The 22,491-nt window shown below is 43.0% G+C and overlaps 1 protein-coding gene across 6 annotated transcripts in view; it reads right to left on the bottom strand.

Moving 5' to 3' along the window:
* Positions 1-15,210, bottom strand: part of DENND1A (DENN domain containing 1A) — a 501,318-nt gene extending 486,108 nt beyond the window's left edge. For 5 of the 6 annotated variants that reach the window (XM_035015834.1, XM_035015837.1, XM_035015835.1 and 2 more), the window contains exon 1: positions 15,118-15,210. In XM_035015834.1, the coding sequence (XP_034871725.1) occupies positions 15,118-15,134 (17 nt within the window). In that variant the 5' untranslated portion in view covers positions 15,135-15,210. The remainder of the gene's footprint in view (positions 1-15,117) is intronic. The other variant, XM_035015836.1, reaches the window with a different exon arrangement.
* Between the last annotated feature and the right edge of the window lie 7,281 nt (positions 15,211-22,491).

Genomic DNA, 22,491 nt, shown 5'->3' with positions numbered 1-22,491 from the left:
GATCCTGGAGTCCCGGATCGAGTCCCGCATCGGGCTCCCTGCTTGGCAGGAAGCCTGCTTCTCCCTCTGACCCTCCCCCCTCTCGTGTGCTCTCTGTCTCTCTCATTCTCTCTGTCTCAAATAAATAAATAAAATCTTAAAAAAAAAAAAAAGAAAAAGAAAATAAATGTCACTTACATTAACAAATGGGAAAAATCATATCATCTCAATAGATGTAGAAAAGGCATTTGATAAAATTCAACCTCCATTCATGACGAAAGCTGGCAACCCATAAATACCAATTGATGCAGACCAAAAAAATCTCCAACAAAACTCAGTCAAAGCGCCAGAAAAGGGACAGCCTGACAAGTCAGAAAACTTAGGGGGGAAAAAACCCACCAAAAGTCAGCCAAACACCACAGAAAAACCTGTGTGGTCTCACATCCACTCAAGCCAGCAAAGGACAAGCAGGGAAGAAACCAAATTTCTACCTTGGCTAGGCTGTAATGAAAGAAAGTCAAGTAGAGGGCTGGGACTTTCATCATCCCCAGCAGTAACGAGGACCCCCTCGATGTGGTTTCAGTGGAGAATGTGGAGAACCCGGACTTCCACTCTCCTGTGGCAGTAACTGAAGCCGTGGTGAGAGCAGCAAAAAAGGTACTGCTCTAGGGGCACCTGGGTGGCTCAGTCAGTTAGGCAGCTGACTCTTGATTTCAGCTCAGGTCATGATCGCAGGGTCCTGGATCAAGCTCCACATTGGGCTCTGTGCTCAGCAGGGAGTCTGCTTGAAGATTCCCTCTCTCCCTCACCCCCTCCCCTCCACTCACGGGCACGCACGCATGCACTCTAAAATAAATAAATCTTTAAAAAAAAAAAAAAAAAAAAAAGCACTACTCTACACAGCCAGAAAGGTATCAGTGGAGGCCTCTTCAGAGAATCAGAACTCCCACCCACCATCTAGTAAAAGAGAATTTCCCACCCTGGTGTTAAGGAAGCCTGAACAGGGAACCTACACATATACCCCAATTGGCAGTAAAGGGCAAAGTATTCCCTTCCTCTTCTGAAGCAGTGTCAGAGGAAGCCAGCTAAAGACAGTAGGAAACTTTCTTCAAAGTTCTGGGGGCAATTTTTTTTAGCCTAGAACTCTAGCACCATACAAATTATCAATCAGGTGTGTGAAAGCAGACATTTTTCAGACACGCAAAAACTCAAATGCACCCTTTCTGCAAGTCCATTGCTGTGGTTGTCCCCTATAAGAACTTGAATATGTACTCTGGCAAATGAAACAAAATAACACAGGGGCCAGGAAATAATGAAATAGGAGCGTGGTGAAGGGACATTCCAGGATTACAACACTGTAGCTAACTTTGCACAGATCAGAACAGGAAGGTAGGAAGAAACCCTCAAGAAGAAAAAAAAGAGCCTCAAGACTGCAACTATGATTTTAAGTTTGGAAAAAATTAAGGATATGATAAAGCGAACAATGCAAGAGGGGAAAACGGATTAGAAATTCAGGGAGAAGGGAAAAATGAGACTATTTTTAAAAATCAAAATCCAGACATAGCTCTTTCTTTTCCAGTTTCAAGCACTTTCTGAACTGCAGGCAGCAATGCAGACATGGCCAAGTCCAAGAACCACACCACACATAATCAGTTCCAAAATGGCATAGAATGGTATCAGTAAGCCCTAATCATAAAGAGAGGTTAAGGAGGTAGAATCTCAATTCCTAAGAACTTTAAACTTCGTCAAGAAACACAAGAAGGGGGGCGCCTGGGTGGCTCAGTTGGTTAAGCGACTGCCTTCGGCTCAGGTCATGATCCTGGAGTCCCAGGATCGAGTCCCACATTGGGCTCCCTGCTCGGTGAGGAGCCTGCTTCTCCCTCTAACCCTCCCCCCTCTCATGTACTCTCTCTCTCATTCTCGCTCTCTCAAATAAATAAATAAATCTTAAAAAAAAAAAAAAAAAGAAACACAAGAAGGATCTAAAGAAAATGCAGACCAATAAAATAAATTAAGACCATCGAGGCCTTTGTCAAATTCAAGGTCCTGAAAGGCATCAGTCTCAAGTTTGAGAGACATGCCCCCGCCCCTTTTTTTTTGAGACACATGATTACAACACTGCCAGGGCACCAGGCTCTGGTCTGAGGCTACCAACAATGTCAAAGTCAAAGCCGAGACTCATGCTCCCAAAAGTGCCCCAGCCCCCACAAAGGCTGCAAAGTAGAGGCTTCTGTCTGCCTACATGAGAAGGACTCTTGTGACACCCTGGGCTGCTATCTATACAGGGTGGGTGTCCCCCTGTATTTTTGTGCAAATAAAGGCAAAACTAATCTATATATTAGCATATAGAGGATAATTTTAAATTCTGGATGGATTATAAGAAAAAAAGTTTATATGACCCCAATGTTAAGAATGTCCTCCTTCGGGCGCCTGGGTGGCTCAGTTGGTTAAGCGACTGCCTTCGGCTCAGGTCATGATCCTGGAGTCCTGGGATTGAGTCCCACATCGGGCTCCCTGCTCAGCAGGGAGTCTGCTTCTCCCCGACCCTCCCCACTCTCATGGTATATCTCATTCTCTCTCTCAAATTAATAAATAAAATCTTTAAAAAAAAAAAAAAAAAAGAATGTCCTCCTTCAAATGGGATGGCAATGCACCAAAAAGAAAAGGTTATTCCAGCACCCTACCTGGCCTATGTTGAATAGTATTTAAATACTCATAACAACATTTAATTTTTAGACTTAACCTAAGGATAAATAAAAGACTTGGTTCTGGCCATGGATCAGAACTAAAATAACCATATGAAAGTAAAAGTACAGCCTAGAGAAACTAGAAACAACAGGTATCCTTCCTTTAGAGAGTGAAGAAATATGAGAAAGACACTGTTGAAAGTTAATGGAATAAAAAGGGTTAAATAACGATGTCAAAATAAAACCAGTATAGGAATTAGAAATAATAGCGGCGCCTGGGTGGCTCAGTTAAGTGTCTGCCTTCGGCTCAGGTCATGATCCCAGGGTCCTGGGATGGAGCCCCGAATCAGGCTCCCTGCTCAGTGGGGAGCCTGCTTCTCCCTCACCCTCTGCCCCTCCTCCCTGTGTTCTAATAAATCTTTTTTTTAAAAAATAGAAATAATATAAATATGTAAAGCCCTGGAAGAGGAAAAGAGAATTACTATAAAGGTACTCATCATCTTTCACTTCAGGGAGTCAACAAATACTGCCTAAGGTTAAATTAAGTGACATTTACCTAGGGGTTATGGGTTAACCAACAGAAGAACTAGAAGTAAAACTGTTAATACAGGTTCTGGGGGGATAGAGTACAGAATCAATGCTCTCCATCATGAACGCTTACAAACTATTTTACCATGTGCATTATAACTTGGATTAAAATAATTTTTAAAGTTTGACAAACACATTCCATTGTTGAAGCTGTAAGGTAAACAGGCACTCTCACATGTGGGAATATGAACTGGCACAACCCCTGTGGAGGGGAATCGGACACTATTTAACAAAATTACATATAAATTTACTCTCTGACCCAGCAATTCCACTTCTAAAAATCTATCCCAATGGTATAATGGTAAAAATACAGAAAGGCACGTGCATAAGAATATTCATTACAGCACCATTTGTAACAACAACACTGGAAGCAGTCTAAGTGGCCATCAGTGTAAGATTGGCTGAATAACCCATAATCCATCCATCCAATGGAGTACTATGCTGTCCTTACAGAGAAATGAGGATGATCCCTAGACGCTGCTAGAAGTGACCTCTTTAGAAGGTATAAGATGAGAAAAGGGAAGGAGAGAGGGGCGCCTGGGTGGCTCAGTCGTTAAGCATCTGCCTTCGGCTCGGGTCATGATCCCAGGGTCCTGGGATCGAGCCCCACATCGGGCTCCCAGCTCAGCGGGAAGCCTGCTTCTCCCTCTCCCACTCCCCCTGCTTGTGTTCCTGCTCTCACTCTGTCTCTGTCAAATAAATAAATAAAATCTTTAAAAAAAAAAAAAAAGAAAGAAAAGGGAAGGAGAGAAAAGTGCATTCAGAATGCTACCATTTACCTGAGGGGCTGGTGGTAGAAAATGTGAATATACATATGCATTTACCTTTATTTTTTTTAATGAAATGACAAATGCACATTTTAAAAAATTACCTATGAAGGAGGAAAGGAACAGAGTAATGAGAGAGGGACAGAAGTTAAACTTCTCTGAATATACCTCTTTTGCATATTATACACCTCTTTTGTAGATTGTAGATTTGGCTTTGAAACCATATAAATATTTTATGTGATTACAAAACAAAATTATTTTTAAAATGCAATCCCAAAAGATTAAAAGGAAAAAAAAAAAAAACCTATTACTGAGCTGGTGACACAATCACAGGAAAAAAAAAAAAACTATTTCTAATGGTTCTGAAACAGTAACTTGAATAGACCTTCCTAGTGGGATATAATCTAAAAAAAAAAAAACAAAAAAACCCTGCCAAATTAAAAAAAAAAAAAAAACACACAAAACCGACCTGTTTTCAGTAATCCTATTGCTGGTATTGCTGCTGAGTTGTGTGGGTGTTGTGGGATAAAGCACAAGTATTTATGCTGGTGTTCACTGGAAATCAGCACTTTTGGTATGAGCGATAGGAGATTCAGATACAAGGGTGATGAGATTAAATAAAAATGCTATAATCTTGAATTGGAAATATCAGTATGAACAGTTTAACACACACACACACACACACACGTACTTCCTAGTGCTGACCCCTGGAAAAGCCTAGAATAACGGCTGACCTCATAGCAAAAAAATGAAACAAAAAGAGTCCCAAAACCCAAACTATAATCTCTAATACCACTTCCCACCAAATGGAAGCAAGGCTCCTTAGAGAAACGGGGGAATACAGGTCTGGAGGAGGAAAAATAGATGATAAGCTCAGAACATCTTGTCCTACCAAAAGGCAGGGGAGCTATTAAAAGCTACCGGGATCCTGTCAAGGATTCTAGAAGCTAACATGAAGAAGCTGTCACTAAACAAAGATAGGACAAATTAAACATCAGTGAGAACTACAGTAACTCAAATATAGTAAACAGGTTTAAATCTGTGTTTAAGTGACACTTGGGGAAAAAAAAAAAAACAGTCACCTTTCGAACACCAGCAAACTCAGTTTGAAAATAATTATCCTACTTTCCCTAGATGAACTGTACCTCAGGGTAACCAAACAGACGATAGGGGGAAGTTTTTCTATATAGAAGTATTATAGCTAATATGAAGAAATGATAGATGCAAAAAATCACCATTTTACAGCCCCTAATAAATTAATAGACCAAAAAGAGATAATCAGACATAATGTGTTTGTTGTTTTTTTTCAAGATCCTATTTATTTGACAGAGAGAGAGAGACAGGGGGAGAGGGAACACAAGCAGGGGGAGTGTGAGAGGGAGAAGCAGGCTTCCCGCTGAGCAGGGAGCCCAATGCGGGGCTCAAACCCAGGGCTCTGGGATCATGAACTGAGCCGAAGGCAGATGCTTAACGACTGAGCCACCCAGGCACCCCCATAATGTGCCTCCTGATGGAAGTACCTATCACCACATTTTAAGTATTCTTGTCAAGAAAATGAACTTGAGTCTGATCAAGTAACTAAACCTAACTACCAATTTGTAGGAAATAAAGGGGACAGGACATATTAAACAGGATGCAACGTAAACTACATAGAACAAATAACACGCTTCTTCAATAAATAAATTGCAAAGGGGAAAAAAGACAAGATACTTATCAACCAACTGCAAAGTATGACCTTACTCGATTTAAACAAATCAACAATAAAAATATATATAACTAGAAAACTTTGAACACTGAACAGATATTTGATGATACAAAGGAATTTTTTTTTTTTTTTTTAGGTGTGATGTCATTGTTATGTTTTTAAAAAGAAGGACTATCTTTTAGAGACACATACAGAAATATTTAAGAATAAGATAGGACAGGGACTCTTGGTCAGTTGAGCAACTGACTCGGTTTCAGCTCAGGACATGATCTCAGGGTCATGTGATGGAGCCCCATGGTGGGCTCTGCAATGTTTAAGATTTTCCCTCTCCCTCTCTCTAAAAACAAAACAAAAACAAAACGAACAAACAAAAAAAACCAATGAGATAGGACAGTCGGGATTCGCTTCAAAATAATCCAGGTCTGGAGGACAGGAGGAGTTATAGTCAGTTACCTATAAATGGAACTAAATAAGCCATACATTAATAAGTGTTTTAACAGTAATGGCCATTTGAGGGTTCACTGTACTATTCTCTCTGCTTTTGTAGATGTTTAAAATTTCCCTTAAAAAAGTTTTAAGAATAATTTTAAGCACCCAGGAAAAAGAAAGATTAAAAAGACCAGAAGTGGGCGGGGGGGGGCGCCTGGGTGGCTCAGTCATTAAGCGTCTGCCTTCGGCTCAGGTCATGATCCCAGGGTCCTGGGATCGAGCCCCGCATCCGGCTCCCTGCTCCGCGGGAAGCCTGCTTTCCCTCTCCTACTCCCCCTGCTTGTGTTGCCTCTCTCGCTGTGTCTCTCTGTCAAATAAATAAAATCTTTAAAAAAAAAAAAAAAAAAGACTAGAAGTGGGGATGCCTGGGTGGCTCAGTCAGTTGAGTGTCCAACTCTTGGTTTCAGCCCAGGTCATGATCTCAGGGTTGTGGGATCGAGCCCCGCATCAGGCTCTGTGCTCAATGTGGGAGTCAGCTTCAGATTCCCTCTCCCTCTCTCATTCTAATAAATAAAATCTTTAAAAAAAAAAAGAAAAGAAAAGAGACCAGAAGTGAATAGTACTATCAGCTAAACAAAGATAAATATAAATGGTGTAAATCTTATGTAGAACTGAATAAAATTTTCAAAGTTTGAGAGAAGCATCAAATGTTAAATATTATTGTTCTACTTATTCACATGCTCATCTTACCTAAGTGGACTTTAAGCTTCTTTTCTCCCAGCCAGCAAAAGGAATAGTGCTTTGCATATATGAGGATCACAGTCCTTCAAAGAAATTCATAAATTATACAACACATCATTCCTAACATACAGAGAGGAAGCAAATACTTTCTCTATGGCTTTAAAAAAAAAAAAAAAAAAAAAAAACCTATAAAATGGAACATTTGCTGTGACGTTAACTCCAGGGGGTTCAGACAAGTGTGCCCATCCTCTCCTAGCAATATTAATGATAGCTGCCATTTACTCAATAATCATTTCTCTGCCGAAGGTGAAATACAAGATCGCTTCTAATCCTCACAACAATCCTACAGGTGAATTTATTAGCTTCCTTCTACAAATAAAAAAAACTGAGGCTGAGAAACTTGGGACTCGGATGGGGACTGTGTGTGTCTCCGAGGCCCACATCCCTCAGCTCCTCTCACACCCTGCAGCACAAGAACTGTTTGCTTGGAGTCAACCAGCATCTTTCTCTTGATTGGTTTCCTTCCTCCTATTTATTCAAACAGACTAGGCGAGATCAATGAAACATCCCTGAAACCTTTCCTGTGGCTCGAGTGAGTTGGAAAGTTTATTTTTTCCCCTCTCTAAATCGACATGGATGGATTTCCCTTCAGTAACTTGGCTCAGCCCACTTTAAGTCTTACTCATCGAATGAAGTACACACATTCACTATGGAGCCCTTAAAGATCTCCTCCTTTCTCATTGCAGACTACAACGCCTTCTCCCAATTAGAACTTTCCACTTTCCCTCAGAAAAGCAAACGCATTACATAACTGGCCCCCACCTTCCAAACACTCACTTATAATGTAACTTTGCTAACCTCGGCAAGTCATCTTTGATTCTTCTCTTGCCTCTTACATGTAACTTGTCGCCAAGTCCTGTCAATTCTACCTAAAATCTCTCTTAAATCTGTCCCTTTTCTTTCAACAACCAAAACCTCACTTCAGGCCTGGATGTTCTACAGCATAAACACAGTTCCATAAACCAGTGGTCTCCAATTCTTTTCCATGCACTCCTTCCTTTCAAAAAATTTGAACATACATCTGATACACATATATTTCTAAATTATGAGGATGTCTTACTATACTAATAATACATTCAAGACCACAAAAACAGGTATTTTGAAGACATATAAAAACAAATATAAGTTCTAACATTTTTTACACACCCCAGTGGCTCATCTTGTACAGGCTAGAGATATCACAGTTCTATACTGCTGCTGCTGGAGTAATCTTCCTGAAAACCCAAATCTGATCGTGTTACATTCCCAGCTCAACTCTTTCAGTGGCATCATGTTCCGGTGGCTAAGCTTACTTTTTCAACTCCATCTCCTCTAGCCCTTATTCACATGTCCTGTATTTCTGCCATACCTGTCTTTTACACAGTTCCCTCTGCCTACAAAGTCATTATCTTTGACAGCCACGGATTTATACATTAACAGTATCTCTAAGAAAAAAATACATTCTAAATACCATAACCAATTTACAAATGAACTTTGGCAATATAACCTATCTTTTCTATAGGAAGTCAAATATTTTGAACATACCTTTTGTTACTTCCTTTATATGGCTCCTTTTCAAGTCCTAAATACTTGGAGAGAATGGGTATGGATTCCAATAAAAGTCAAAGAGACCAACTTTGCTTTTGTTTTCTTTGGTTTATTTTTCTTCCTTGTTTATCTTTCCATTTCCCAACAAAATCCTTTTAAGCAAGAAGGATGTTGTAAATCCAGAGATGAGTTCCCTCTAGGGCCAGGAAAAAGGCTGAACCTTTGCAACCCACAATGAGAATTCCAGCTAGGAGTTTACACACAGATGTAACAGCCTGAGACACATTTTTCTACAACACTCCAGGTTTTACCTTCCCTGTTTCAACTTCCTAGGTGCTGTGCAAAGCCCTCCACGACAACAATGGCTAGGATTAGAATGATGGCGTTGCACCAATACACTGTCCAGAAAAGTCATGAAAATTCAAGTGACTGACTTTGAGCACTAATAATGGGGAGCTCAGTCTCCAACAAAACTCTCATTCCACCACCCCAAGTCTTTGTATGGTCTTCCATGGGGACTGGCAGGGAAGCACTGTGTGGTGAGAAGAAAGAGAATAGGTAGTAGCGGGGGGGGGGGGGGGGGGGGGGGGGGGGGGGGGAAGCCCTGGATGAAGGACATCACATTTCAACTTCTGGTCTCAGCCCACAGTAGGGAGACAGGTCAGCTCTGCTACACAACAGGCCTCACAAAACAAGCAAGTCTGTGGTGCATTTTGGTAATGGGATCCTATAATGAGCAGTCCAAAAACAAGACTAAAGCAAAGCTATCCTCAGAAGCCAAAGCTGCTTCTCTGTACCAGAAAACAATGAGAAGGGGTTATCCCACTCCCAAGTCATAAGACTTCCACTGTTCTCCCTCTGGGAATGCCTCCTCCCTTTATCAAGTCTCACCTTTCTTTCAGTTCAAGTTTCAACCTCTTCTGAGAAACCTCTCCGTCTACTCTGATCTTTCGTTTTCTACATGACTCATTTGGGCCAAATCAAAACCACAATGAGATACCACTTTACACAAAGTGGTACAATTGCTTTGGAAAATAGTTTAACGGTTTCTTAAACAGAGTTATCATAGGATCCAGCAATTCCACTCCTAGGTATATACCCAAGAGAAATGGAAAACATATGTCCACACAAAATGTTCACAGCAACATTATTCATAACAGTGAAAAAGTGGAAACCCAAATACCTAACAACTGATGAAGAGATGAATAAAATGTGGTTTATCTATACATGAAATATTATTCAGCAATTAAGAAGTAATGAAATATTTATATGCTATAACATGAATAAACTTTGGGACCATAATGTTAACTGAAAGACGAAGAATTACATATTGTATGATTTCATTTAGGTGAAATGTCTAGAATACATCTACAGCAACTGTAAGATTAGTGATTGCTCAGGGCTGAGAGGGTTTGGGGGGAATGGGAAGTGAATGCTAATGGGCAACAAGGTTACTTTCTGGGGTGATGAAATGTTCTTTAAACTGCATAGTAGTGATTGATCACACTTCTCTGAGTACGCTAAAAATCATTTGTACATTTTAAAAAATAAATTTTATAGTGTGTTAACTACATCTTAAGTTGTCTTCTGACTGCCATGGCCTACAAGGCCGTACTCAGCCCCCAGGCTGTATCTCTGACCTTACCTCAAGGCTGTCCCATCAGTCACTACCCAAACCGCTGGCCTTCTAGCAGTTCCTGAAATGCCTCTAGGGTTTTCTTGCCTCGAGGCCTTGTATACGCTCAACTCCACCTGGGATGAAAAGTCTTGCCCAGTCCCTTTACAGGACTAATGATTTCTCATGCTTGAAGTCTCAGCTCACATGTCAGCTCTACAGTAAACCCTCCCTCACTGCTCTAAAACAGGACAGCCACCCCTGCATTCTCCCTCAGCATCTCATTTCCTTTCCAGCACATCCACATGGCTTTATGGGAATTGATCTGTTATTTCTAACCTGTTGGGTCCACCAGACTCTAAGCTCAATGAGAGTAGGAATAAATACGTATTATTCAGCATAATTCTCAAAATTTAACACAATTCCTGGCATGTGCCTAAAAATGGTAATTAACATTTTTTATTTCCCTAATATGCCACGTCTTCACAGATACTGCTGCTCCCTCTACTGAGACTACCGCCACCATCATCCCCACTCCCCTCTACCACTCTTGCCCTTTGCACACCTTTAATCATCTCTCCTTTCTCAGCTAAAACACCTTCTTGATGAAGGCTGCTTTCCTTTCTTGAGCTGTCCCGAGAAAAGTCTCTCCATTTCCTTACCTATTCAGGACTAGCTGCACCTCAACCATAGCACTGACCGGAGTGTATCATACTGGCGCTTTTTTGGTGGGGAGGGAGCCTGGAGGGAGTTTGTTTTGTTTTACATTTGCCTCACTACTTTGGAAAACCTTAAAATGAAGAAAAACCATTTCATTTTTGTGTCCCTAGCACATAGCCCACTACCAGGCACATGATACAGTACTACTAATCAAGACAATACCAATAATGACTAACATTTTTGAGTGCTCAATATGTGCTTCACACCCTTAGTTCTATAGTGAGTGAGTGAATGAATAAATGGATACCCTTCTTGGTCACAAACCTCGAAGAGGTCACAGTCTGACAGGGACAGAAGACAGGTATGCTGGCTAATGCAGAATACATACCACCACAGGGCCAAATGAGCTGCCCTGTCCTGTCCCCACGCCTTCAAATCTTAAGAGTATGCTTTTCTCTGCATCCATAAATGTCAGGTTTCCTCAAACTCACTTAAGACTACTTCCTTCGATTACTTGCAATCCACTTCCTGCCCTTGGTGCCTGGAAACAATTTCTAGGATGTCACCACAAGCAATATTAAACTGCCACATAGTTTCCTGCTGTATGTCTGCATTATCAGTTAAATTGCTTCATATTAACCACATTCTAGTCCACTGGGATCACTCAAACACTAAATAAGATTTAAACTTACCTGTCAGAGATTGCCAGTTTCCACTGCTCCTTTTATCCCTCTAGATAAAGGTCTGCTCAGATTTAAAGTTCAGGAGCTTTCCAGGGTACTCCCTGCATACTGGTGACCTTTTCTTTCCCTGGCCAAGTAAATGTTTGGTTTGAAGCTAGACAATGTTCATTTAGATAAACATGAACTATAAAAACACACTTTAGAAAAAAGTAATCCTCTGCATAGACCAGGGCAATTAACTTAAAAACATAAAAACTCTTTATCCTCAAGAGTTCAGGTAGCAAACTGTTCTTTTAATTCTATGTACACTCAACTTGGAGCCTTAGTCAGGATCTTAATTCAGATCCTACCATAAATCATTAATCCTACCTTAAATCAGTCCATAAACTCTTCCTAAACAACTTTGTATGTCAGGTACCGGGTCTGACACAGGGAACTCAAGGACAAATAAAGACAGTCCTCTCTCAAGAAGTTTATCTCCCGTTTAATATGGAAGACAGTCAAGGAACTGAATTTGATGCTAGAACAGTGATCAACACAAGGGGCCACAGAAACTCATGAGGGGCACCTGGCCTGGGCTGGCGAGGAGTGCACAGATAAAGCGCACCTGCTTTAGGGTGAAGAGAAGATGCACAGATGAGGGGCACCTGGCCTAGGCTAGGGGGGTGGTTGCACAGATGAGGGCAGCTGGCCGAGGCTGGGGAGGGGTTGAGGGTGCAGAACCGGCATCAGGGCAGGCTTCCTGGGGATAGCATCTAATCTTAGGCAAATAAACTCCCATTCTCCCACATGAAAAATGTGGTTAGTAGTGCCTACATCATTGGACAGTTGTAGGGATTTGGTGAAATGGTTCACATAAAGCAATACCATCATGCCTGACACAGAGACTGTGCTCAACCAGCCTTAGCTTGAAGTGTGATCAAGCACTAAATCTCAACACCTGTGCCTAGCAACGCACCTGCTTTACTACTAATCATACAAGACACCAGCTGTACAATTACAGTATTGTTTTAATCAACTTTTATTTTTTAATAAGAGAATGTTAAGTCCTGCTCTTCACATCAACAGTCTAATTCCTTGATCAAAACTTTCTTCATTTCTTAGAACATACCATTTCTGACACTTCTGGCATAAAATATACGGGTTTTCTTAGTTTGATAGAGAAGGTATAAAAGAGAACAACTGCTGAATTTTTAGTACAGGGCCAGCAATCATGTTGATACAGCATTTATAGCTCATTATGACTCTGCAACATATAGTCTTCCCCATTATACCCTTAGGGAAACTGAGGGTGAAAGAGGTAGTTTGTGTGAAGTTCCATAGTCAGTAGACAAAAGAGCTGGAATTTGAACCAGATCTGATTCCACATCATCAGCCTGACTGGGCCACACAGCATCAGAGATAAGAGGAAACAGTGGCGGCCACAGTGCTCTCCTGTTGAGGGGCCCCGGAGTGCTGTGTTCCACCCCACCCCAACGCACATGCATGCGCGCGCACACCCACACCCACACCCACACGACTGTCCCTACACAACAGAGCCTGCACACTTATATTTCAACTCAGGCAGCTCAATACCTTGAGCTAATTCTGTTCTTTCCTGTCAGGGTAAAACAGTGACCAAAGCTCTATTTCCTCCAAAGACTAGGGCAGCATCTATATAGATGGTCCCTAGCCACCTGTCCATCCCCATATCTAGCTGCAGACGGAAGTTGCTTAGTCAACAGTCACCATAAATCACAACTATTTTTCATAACTTCTCTTCATATTCTCTTTGTCTCACCACAAATAAAGCAAACATTTTCCCAAGCCTAAGCTTTTATCTCAGTCTAGTTTCAAGATCAAAAAAGCTATTCTTTATGCTAATTCCACCTTAGTATGTTCCTTCACCCAAGTGCTCAGATTTAACAGTAATGGGTTCCACAAAACACACTTGAGAAATGTATGCTAACCTGCAACCTTCAAGAGCAAGACAGAGACGGGATGTCTAGTCACCCGACCTTCCACGCGTTGGATTTTCATGCTGGTTCTGGCACTGACAGCCTCATGTCAAGCAAGTTTCTGAACTTCTTTATAACAAAGGTAAGCATCCTCACAAGCATACTCTGCGACTGTAAGGTGGCTTTTGGAAAGTGTTTCTAAGTGCTATTGAAATTCAGGTTTACAACTCTTTCTTGGAAACAAGAGCTAAACTTGGAGTACCTCCTTAATCCCAATGCTTTACAAACTACGTCTTTTTACCTCCCACACCTCTTAAACTGTTGTTTGAAACACACTTTTCTCCCCTTGTTTCCACAAAATCCAGAATGAACAGTGTGCTCATCCGACTGTTCCATTCTCATCATCATAAGCAAACTTCTCTAGCTTCATTTAGCGGATGTCTCAGGGCTGCTGCAGCTCATGAGACATTTAGTGACTGGGAAGCCTAAGCCTGTCAAGGGACTACAAGGATGGGCAAGGGTCACGCTGCATGGACATCTACTGGACATGAGACAACATCTGCATAGTTATTAGAGTTCGTCCCCAAGGCCCTTCCCCTTTCAAACTTCCCAAGCATTATCCTCAAAGTGCTGAAATAAACACATTCCACAGACTTTCTTGTAAGCAGGTTTAAAGTGTCCTATGGTCTCCTGCTGTTGTTGTTTGAACTTTACATTAAAAAGCTTTGTCACGAGAAAAAAATAATAATAATAAAGTGTCCTGTGAAAGCTGTTTAGGGAAAAGCCTATGCTGTCAACTTTTTAAGTGCCCTTAAACAATTCTATTACTCAGAGAGAAAAGTGAACATTTGTTAGTGATTAGAGATAAAGCATCTCATGTTCTGGAGCTGAGGAAGGGAGAGGCCGAAGAAGGACCTGACGGGGAGGGGAGATAGTGTCTAAAGCAACACACCCAAATTGGACTGCATAAAAGTTGCACTTTCCAAAGCCAACTTCTAGGTTTAGAAGCGAGGCAACAATGTTTCAATGGGTTCTGAAGTTTGATGTATCAACAATATCCCCAGAAAACGAATCCCCCTCTGAGGACCCCAGGTGAATGAATGAGGGAATTCGCCAGATTGGATTACAAAGCCTCTCCAACCACTATCAAGATCAGGTGCTCAATTACGACACAGCCATCTTTCTTCATAGCCTTTGGCCCTTGCTGTGTGGAGACTTTCACGGATAAGAGAGGTAGAAGAGGAAAGAGAAAAGGGCCTTCCTCCTCAGGCCATCCAGACCTTAAATCCATGAGTGGCCCCACCGAGGACCTCAGGCGACTTTATGTGGGGACCGCAGGCCGTAAGCAGACCTCTCAGGACCTGCCCAACTCTCAGGGGCGCCCCAAACACACCCATTTGGGGAGTTGCTTCCGGAGATTTCTCGCCCTCCCCCCAACAGTTGTATGAGCATTTTCAGAGGTTCTGTTACCCCCGGGAGGGGGCCACCTTGTAATCTCTGCGACTCCCGCCCTCAGGTAAGGAGGGGACACCTGACCACTGGAGCCCTTCCACCCCGCGCGCACCCCGCCCCCGCGCCTCCCTGGATCGCCATGGCAACCGTCCCCCTCCCCGCGTGACGCCGGCACGCGGGGCGCCCCTCAGGCCCCGGCAACAAGTCCCCCGCGCCTCCCGCGGCCTGCAGCCCTCTCCCGGCCTCGCCGCCCCGCGCCCGGCCCGGCTCCGCCCGGCCGCACTCACTTGATCCTGGAGCCCATGGTCCCCGGGCCTCCTCATGGGCCCGCGGGCCCCGCTCGGCGCTGCGCTGCCCGCCCGCCCGCGGCCGACCGGCCTCCCTCCGGCGCTCTCCCCGCCCCTTCCTCCCTTCCCTCAGGCTGGGCCCGCCCGCTCGAAGCTCGCTCCCTCGTCGCCGCCGCCTCCCCGGGTTAATGTACTCGCTCCAGCCCGGCGAACGCCATGGTCGCCGGCGCGCGTACCCGGCGCGCACCGCCCCCTCCGCCTCTCACACCGCCGCCTCCTCCTGCCCGCGCCGCCGCCGCCACCCGCGGGGTCTGCCGGGAAGTGTAGTCCGCTCGCTGGAGGCGGGGACGCCTGAAGGCTGTGCAGGGCGGCAGCCGCTCATCAGCCCGCGGGACTCGCGGAGCTGGGCGCCCCGTTTCCCCGAGGACCCCCGAAGACTCCCACCCATTGTGCTCCCATTGAAACCTCCACCTACAGAGTGTGGTGAATATGCCCTCATCCTGTAGAGGCCCCCGAGCTAACCTGAAGAAACCTTCACCCATTCCAACATTATGAGTTCTCCCGCCCAGTAGTTTTGGCGTTGAGATAATGTCTCCCATTCAGGCCTCCGGGAAAACACGAGTTTTCCCTTTTTTAAATGCCATACCTTCCAGTAAGTTCCTTAAGGGGCCACAGACCGTCTTCTCTGTCACACTATCCACCTCCCCAGCATAGTCCTTGATGGAAGCCCCTTCCTCTCCCTAGATCGTTAAGGAGACCTCTCATACCCACAAGAACACCACCGGAGGCTTCGTACTACCCATTTAGCGACTCTGCTCTGCCCTACCCTACACTTGAGGACTTCTGCCTCCCTTTATAAGCCATTTTGGGGGCTCCATACAGAAAGGTCATGTCACCGTAATAGTCCCTGATAGAGAGTAGTTACTCAACGCAAATGAACGTATTTGAGTCAAGCACCAACCTGCTACCTGCCTTCTGTCCTCCTTGGGGCTCACTTTCATGAACACCCCAATATCATTCCCTCTAAGCCTGGGGGAATCACAAAGGAAGCAATAAAGACGGCTGCCACCGACCGTTCACTGAGTGGGTGAGTGTTCTCCCTGAACCAGGCACTACTGGTTCTCTACTATTTCCCCTACATGGTGAGCACCGATCCTCACAATAATCTTGTGAGTTTATCCCCCGCCAACACACACACATCCATTTCACAAAGAGGAAAGGTTACATAACTTGCGACTGGTGGAGCGGAGATTAGCATCCAGGCTGAATAATTCCAAACACATGTGACACAGTTATGATTTAGGATGACACCTTTGGCTACAAGTCAGAAGACATAGGTTCATGGTTCACTTTTGAAATTAATCTTTTCTTCTCCTTATTCCTCCTCTTCTTCTTTTACAATTTTCTGTTTTAAAATGCCATTCATTCCTTCTGCCATTTTAGCTCTTGTAAATTCCTGAGCCCTCTTCTCACCCCTCAATCACTACAGTAACTGGTCCTAGGTCCCAGCCAAGCAGGGAGCAAAGCAAGCCAGAAGAACTGCCTCTTTTGGAGTTATATTCTGTATAAAGGTCATTTCTCTCTTTTGCCTATGCCTTGAGATTGTTGAAAGCAAAGAATGAATTTTTTGAATTAAAGCAAAAAAATTGAAAATCCAAACCACCATTTTGAATTCAAAGTCTTTTGCACCCAGACACCAACACTGACTTATAAACACCCCCAGGAGCAAAGCTCTGCTAGACAGACAGGTCCTCTGTGGTGTTTATTCACCTTGTTTCCTATGAACCCTCTCCAAAGAACAGTTGTTATCAAGATCTTCCCTGGAATGAGCAGCCAGTTCAAAAGCTCTGAGCAGGAGACTATAAATAAAACAAAGTTATTTGGTGGAGGGCAAAGTTGGCTGCTTTTCAAAGGAGGTTGTAGCCATCCTGGCCACAAAAATGTCTGGGTGCCTGCTGGGTGGTGTGCGTGTGTGTGTGTGTGTGTGTGTTTTGGAGGGGGAGACTGGAGGTGGGCTTGGGGGGTTATGTATCTGTCCAGGTGGCCTCTGAAACTGCAGGGTGGTCTGGGGAGAGAGCATTGAACTGGGAGTTAGGAGTCTGACTTCTAATGCTATAGCTGCATGACTGCCGAGCAGAGCAATTTAAAACAAATGATTAGAAAATTGCCTGGTTCAGTTTCCTCCTCAGTAAAATGGCTAGAGGATGAGGAGGAGCTCACATCATAAGAGAGAGTATAATGTAGGAGCTAAGAACCCAGAATATGGAGCCATACTTCCTGGGTCCGATCTCAACTCTACCTCTGACTAAATGTGTGCCCTTGGGTAAGTTATTCACTCTCTCTGTGCCTCAGTTTCTCTGTAAAATGGAAATTATGGTCATAGATCTTACTGAGTTGACATGAGAATTAAATGAGTACATGACACTTATAAAGTATTTAAACAGTGACCAGCTTATAGGAAGCATGCAAAAATTAACAGCAACTATTATATGCACAACTCAGCACAGTTTTGCTTTTATTATTAATAGTAATAATCTTCATAATAGTCCTGTACTTGGATTGAGGAGAACTGAGTTTCCAACCCAGAATGTAATTGTTTACATTCCGAGTCAGAATTTAGTTCAGCTGTAAATGATAGAAGACTGAAATAACAGTGACTGAAAAAAAGAGTTTCTCTTTCACATAAGGTCTGGGGATGAACGTTCCAGAGCTGGTATGGCAGTTCTATAAAGCATACTGTAAGATTTGAAGGCATAGAAACAGGACAGGTCAGCTGATTTGGCCTTGTGGTAGTGTTTATTCTGCATTAGCCTGTATACCTGTCGTCTGTTTCTGTCAGACTCTTTGAGGTTGGTGGCCCAGAATTCTATCTTATTGTGCCCCTATTCTCCCAATGAGCTTCCACCTTTTGGTCCAGAAGAGCTGCTTGAACTCTAGCCATCTAATCTGCAACCCAGCCAGCAGGAAGAAAGAAGGTCATGCCTAATCCCAACCCCTAATCTTTAAATACACTTCCCTGGAGTTCCTCACACCACTTCCCTTTACATTCTATTGGCCAGAACTTAGTTATACAACCACATCTCATTAGGAAATAGAGCCCTTTTTTTAGACAATCATGTGCACAGCAGAAGGGAGTCATTTCCAGGGAAGAAAGGGAGAAAAAAGGGACACCTGGGTGGTTCAGTTGGTTAAGCGTCTGCCTTCGGCTCAGATCATGACCCCAGAGCCCATGGATCGAGTTCCACATCGGGCTCTTTGCTCAGCAGGGAGCTTGCTTCTCCCTCTGCCTGCCACTCCCCCTGTTTGTGTGCGCATGCTCTCTCTCTCTGACAAATAAATAAATAAAATCTTTTAAAAAAAAAGAATGGGAGAAAAGATATTGCAAGACAACCGGCAGGCTCAGCCAAGCCATGCTTGCCTTTATGACCTTGGGCAAGTCACTGTATTTCTCTGGGCCTCAGTCTCCCTATACCCAAAGTAAGAGAATCAGACCAAATGATCTCTCTTCAAATCCCTTTTCAGGGGCACCTGGGTGGTTCAGTCGGTTCAGTGTCTGACTTTGGCTCAGGTCATGATCCCGGGGTCCTGGGATCGAGCCCGCCTGGGGCTCCCTGCTCAACGAGGAGTCTGCTTCTCCCCCTGCCCCTCCCCTCCCTCTTGCTCTCTCTCTCTCAAATAAACAAATACAATCTTTTTTTAAAAAGCCCTTTTCTGTTCTGAAATTCTATAATTCAGTTTTATAAACTTAGATGAATCTGAGGTTATTCAGATAAAAGGAGGCCTCTCTGCCAAGTACATGGCATAATCAATTGTTGGAATTGAAACCTTCCGGTGATGAGGAGGGATTTAGGAACTTTGCCTTCTGGCCTGTTGTCAAAATAGGCTAAGCATCCCTAGCGGATAAATAGTCCAACAGTATGTGTGATACCACCCACGCACTCTGATGCTCCTGTTTCCAAGTTTGCCCTCACTCTCTGTACCTGTTTGGGTTTTTCTGCTTAGGATTTTTAGAGCTGTATCTATTGAGGGAAGGATAGCAATCCCAAAGATCTCTCATACCTCATTAACGATATGATATGAAACAGCAGGACCAGTGGTCCAGTGGTATGTTGTTCTGGTCCACTTAGTCGTGATTATATATATATTTTTTAAATTGGGATAAAATTCACATGCCATAAAAGTCACCATTTTAACATGTATAAGTCAATGCTTGTTAGTATAGTCACAAAGTTGGACAACTATCACCACTACCTAACTTTGTAACACTTCATCATCCCAAAAAGAAACCCTGCATCCACTAGTGTTCACTCATCCCCTTGCCCCTGGCAACCATGAATCTTTCTGTCTCTATGCAGTTGCCTATTCTGGATATTTCATATAAGAGGAATCACATAATAATGCGGCCATTCTGCCTGGCTTCTTTCACTTACCATAATGTTTTCAAAGTTTATCCATGCCGTACCTCCTGTCAGTACATCATTCTTTTTGATTGCCATGTAACATTCTATTGTGTGGATGGACCACATTTTGTTGTCGATGGGCATTTGGGTTGTTTCCACGTTTTGGCTATGATGAATAATGCTGCTCTGAACATTCACGTACAAGTTTTTGTGCAGATGTATGTTTATAATTCTCTTGGATGTTGTGGTTATGTTCTTTGGAAAGAAGATGCAAAGTGCGTTGTGGGTCTCCTTGGAGGAGAACACAGGTCTTCCCAGTAGTAAGAGAATAGACACTGGAATAAAGCAGATCCAAGGTGCTCATTAAGTGAATTTGGAGAAAGTTACGTAAACTCTCTGAGCCTTAGTTTTCACATTTTTAATAAGGGGATGATAATACTCACCTCAGGACGATGAAATGAAATAAAGAATGTAGGATTCCTGCTATATACATTTGGTATTCAATAAATGGAAATATTATTGTGCTAAATTGTCAGATTGATAAAGACAGAAACTACATCAGGCTTATCCATACCTAGACCTCAACATCTACATAGCCTGGCATGCATGCAGTGACCAATAAATATTTATTGAATAAATAAATAAATGACCTCAAAACCCTCATTTTGAGGGTCCTCTCCTAGAAATAATAAGCCACAGAACATGGGGCGCCTGGCTGGCTCAATCGGTGGAGCAACTCTATCTCAGAGTTGTGAGTTTGAGCCCCACGTTGGGTATAGAGATTACTTAAAAATGCAAATCTTTAAAAAGAGCAAATAAAATCTTTAAAAAAAAAAATAAGCCATAGAACAAGATTTGGGAAATGCTTTCTTCCTTAAATTTGAACTTAGTGTATTAAATTAATATGTCTTTACCTTCTATTTTTTATATTTTCTTTTTAAAATTGCGATAAAACACACATAAGATTTACCACTTTTGCCATATTTAAATATACATTCAGTTGCATTAAATATATTCAGAGTATTTTTCTATCATCACCACCCTCCATCTCCAGAACTTTTTTCAAAATCTCCCTAAACTGAAACTCTGTACCCATGAAGCAATGACTCCCCATTCCTCCCTCCTCCAGCCCCTGGCAACCACCAGAGACTTTCTGTCTCTATGAATTTGACTACTTTAGGAACCTCGTGTAAGTGGACTCATACAGTATTTATCCTTTTGTGACTGGTTTACTTCATTTAGCATAATGTCCTCAAGGTTCACCCATGTTTAGTTTCGTTTTCTTTTGTTTAAGTGGGTTCCATGCCTAACGTGGAGCTTGAACCCAGGAGCCCAAGATCAAGAGTCCCACGTTCTACTGACTGAGCCAGCCAGGTGCCCTAAGGTTCCTCCGTGCTGAAGTATGTGTCAGAACCTCCTTCCTTTCCTCTGTATGGATGCACTACATTTTGTTTATCTGTTCATCCGTCCACGGATACTTTGGTTGCTTCCACCTTTTTGGCTATTGTGAATAATGCTGCTATGAACACGGATATATAAATATCTGTTGAGTCCCTGCTTTCAGTCCTTTGGGGTCTATACCCAGAGAACTGCCAGATCATAGGGTAGTTCTATTTTTAATTTTCTGAGGAACCGCCACACTGTTTTCCACTGTGGCAGGGCTATTTTACATCCCACCAGCAGGGCAGGAGAGTTCCAATTGCTCTCACCAACCAAGGGCTCACCAACACTTGCTGCTTCTATTTCTCCATAGTAGCCATCCTAATGGATGTGAGGTGGTATCTCATTATGCTTTTTTTAAATTTTATTTATTTATTTGACAGAGAGAGAGAGCATGAGCAGGGGGGAGGAGCAAGGGGAAAGGGAGAAGCAGACTCCCCGCCGAGCAGGGAGCCCGATGCAGGACTCGATCCCAGGATCCTGGGATCATGACCTGAGCCGAAGGCAGACGCTTAACCGACTGAGCCACCCAGGCGCCCCTCATTATGGTTTTGATTTGCATTTCCCTGAAGAGAGCGATGCTGAACGTCTTTTTATGCACTTACTGGCCATTTGTGTATCTTCTTTGGAGAAATGTTGAGTCAAGTCCTCTGCTCATTTTTTTAATCAGGTTGTTTGTTGTGTTGCTATCGTTGAGTTACAGGAGTTATTTATATATTGTGGATTTTAACCTCTTGTCAGATATATGACTTGCAAATATATTCTCCCACTCTGTGGATTGCCTTTTCACTCTGTTGATAGTGTCCTTTGATGCAGAAAAGTTTTAAATTGTGATGTAGTCCAATTTATCTATTTTTCCTTTTGTTGCGTGTAGCTTTGGTGTCATCCGAGAAATTATTTGCCAAAGCCAATGTCACAAAGTTTTCTACTATGCTTTTTTCTATGAGTTTTATGGTTTCAGTTCTTATATCTAGGTCATTTTGAGTTAATTTTTGTATATGATGTAAGGTAAAGGTCTTTACCTTTTTTTTTTTTTTTAGAAATTTTATTTTATTTTTTGAGAAAGGGAGCAAGCACGCATGTGAGCAGTGAGGGGGGCAGAGGGAGAGGGAGAGAGAGAATCTTAAGCGTGGGGCCTGACAGGGGGCTTGATCTCACCATCCTAAGATCATGACCTGAGCCTAAATCAAGAGTCAGGTGCTTAACCCCCTGAGCCACCCAGGTGTCCTAGGGCCTTTATCTTCTTTTGAGGGCTAAAGGTGTTTGAGCCCTTCCTGTATTAGTAATCCTAGCCAGAATGCTCACCTGCTCTCTGATTATATGGTGCATTATTTTACTATTGTTTAATAATACTACCTCGTAAATACTTAATAGTTTATATTTTTCCAACTGCTCAGTAATCAAGGAGAACCGTTGTCCTTGCTTGCTGATCCACAGCTGGCTTAAGTGACTTCCCTGAGATCAAACAGCTAGAAAGTGGAGCCAGGACTCAGCTCAGTTGCCCTAGCTCCCACTTGTGGGTGTATCTGTTCCC

The sequence above is a fragment of the Mirounga leonina genome, unplaced genomic scaffold (assembly GCF_011800145.1).
Source record: "Mirounga leonina isolate KUSES-001 unplaced genomic scaffold, KU_Mleo_1.0 Mir_170, whole genome shotgun sequence".
Lineage (NCBI taxonomy): Eukaryota > Metazoa > Chordata > Mammalia > Carnivora > Phocidae > Mirounga > Mirounga leonina.
This window is presented reverse-complemented; position numbering and strand designations above follow the sequence as displayed.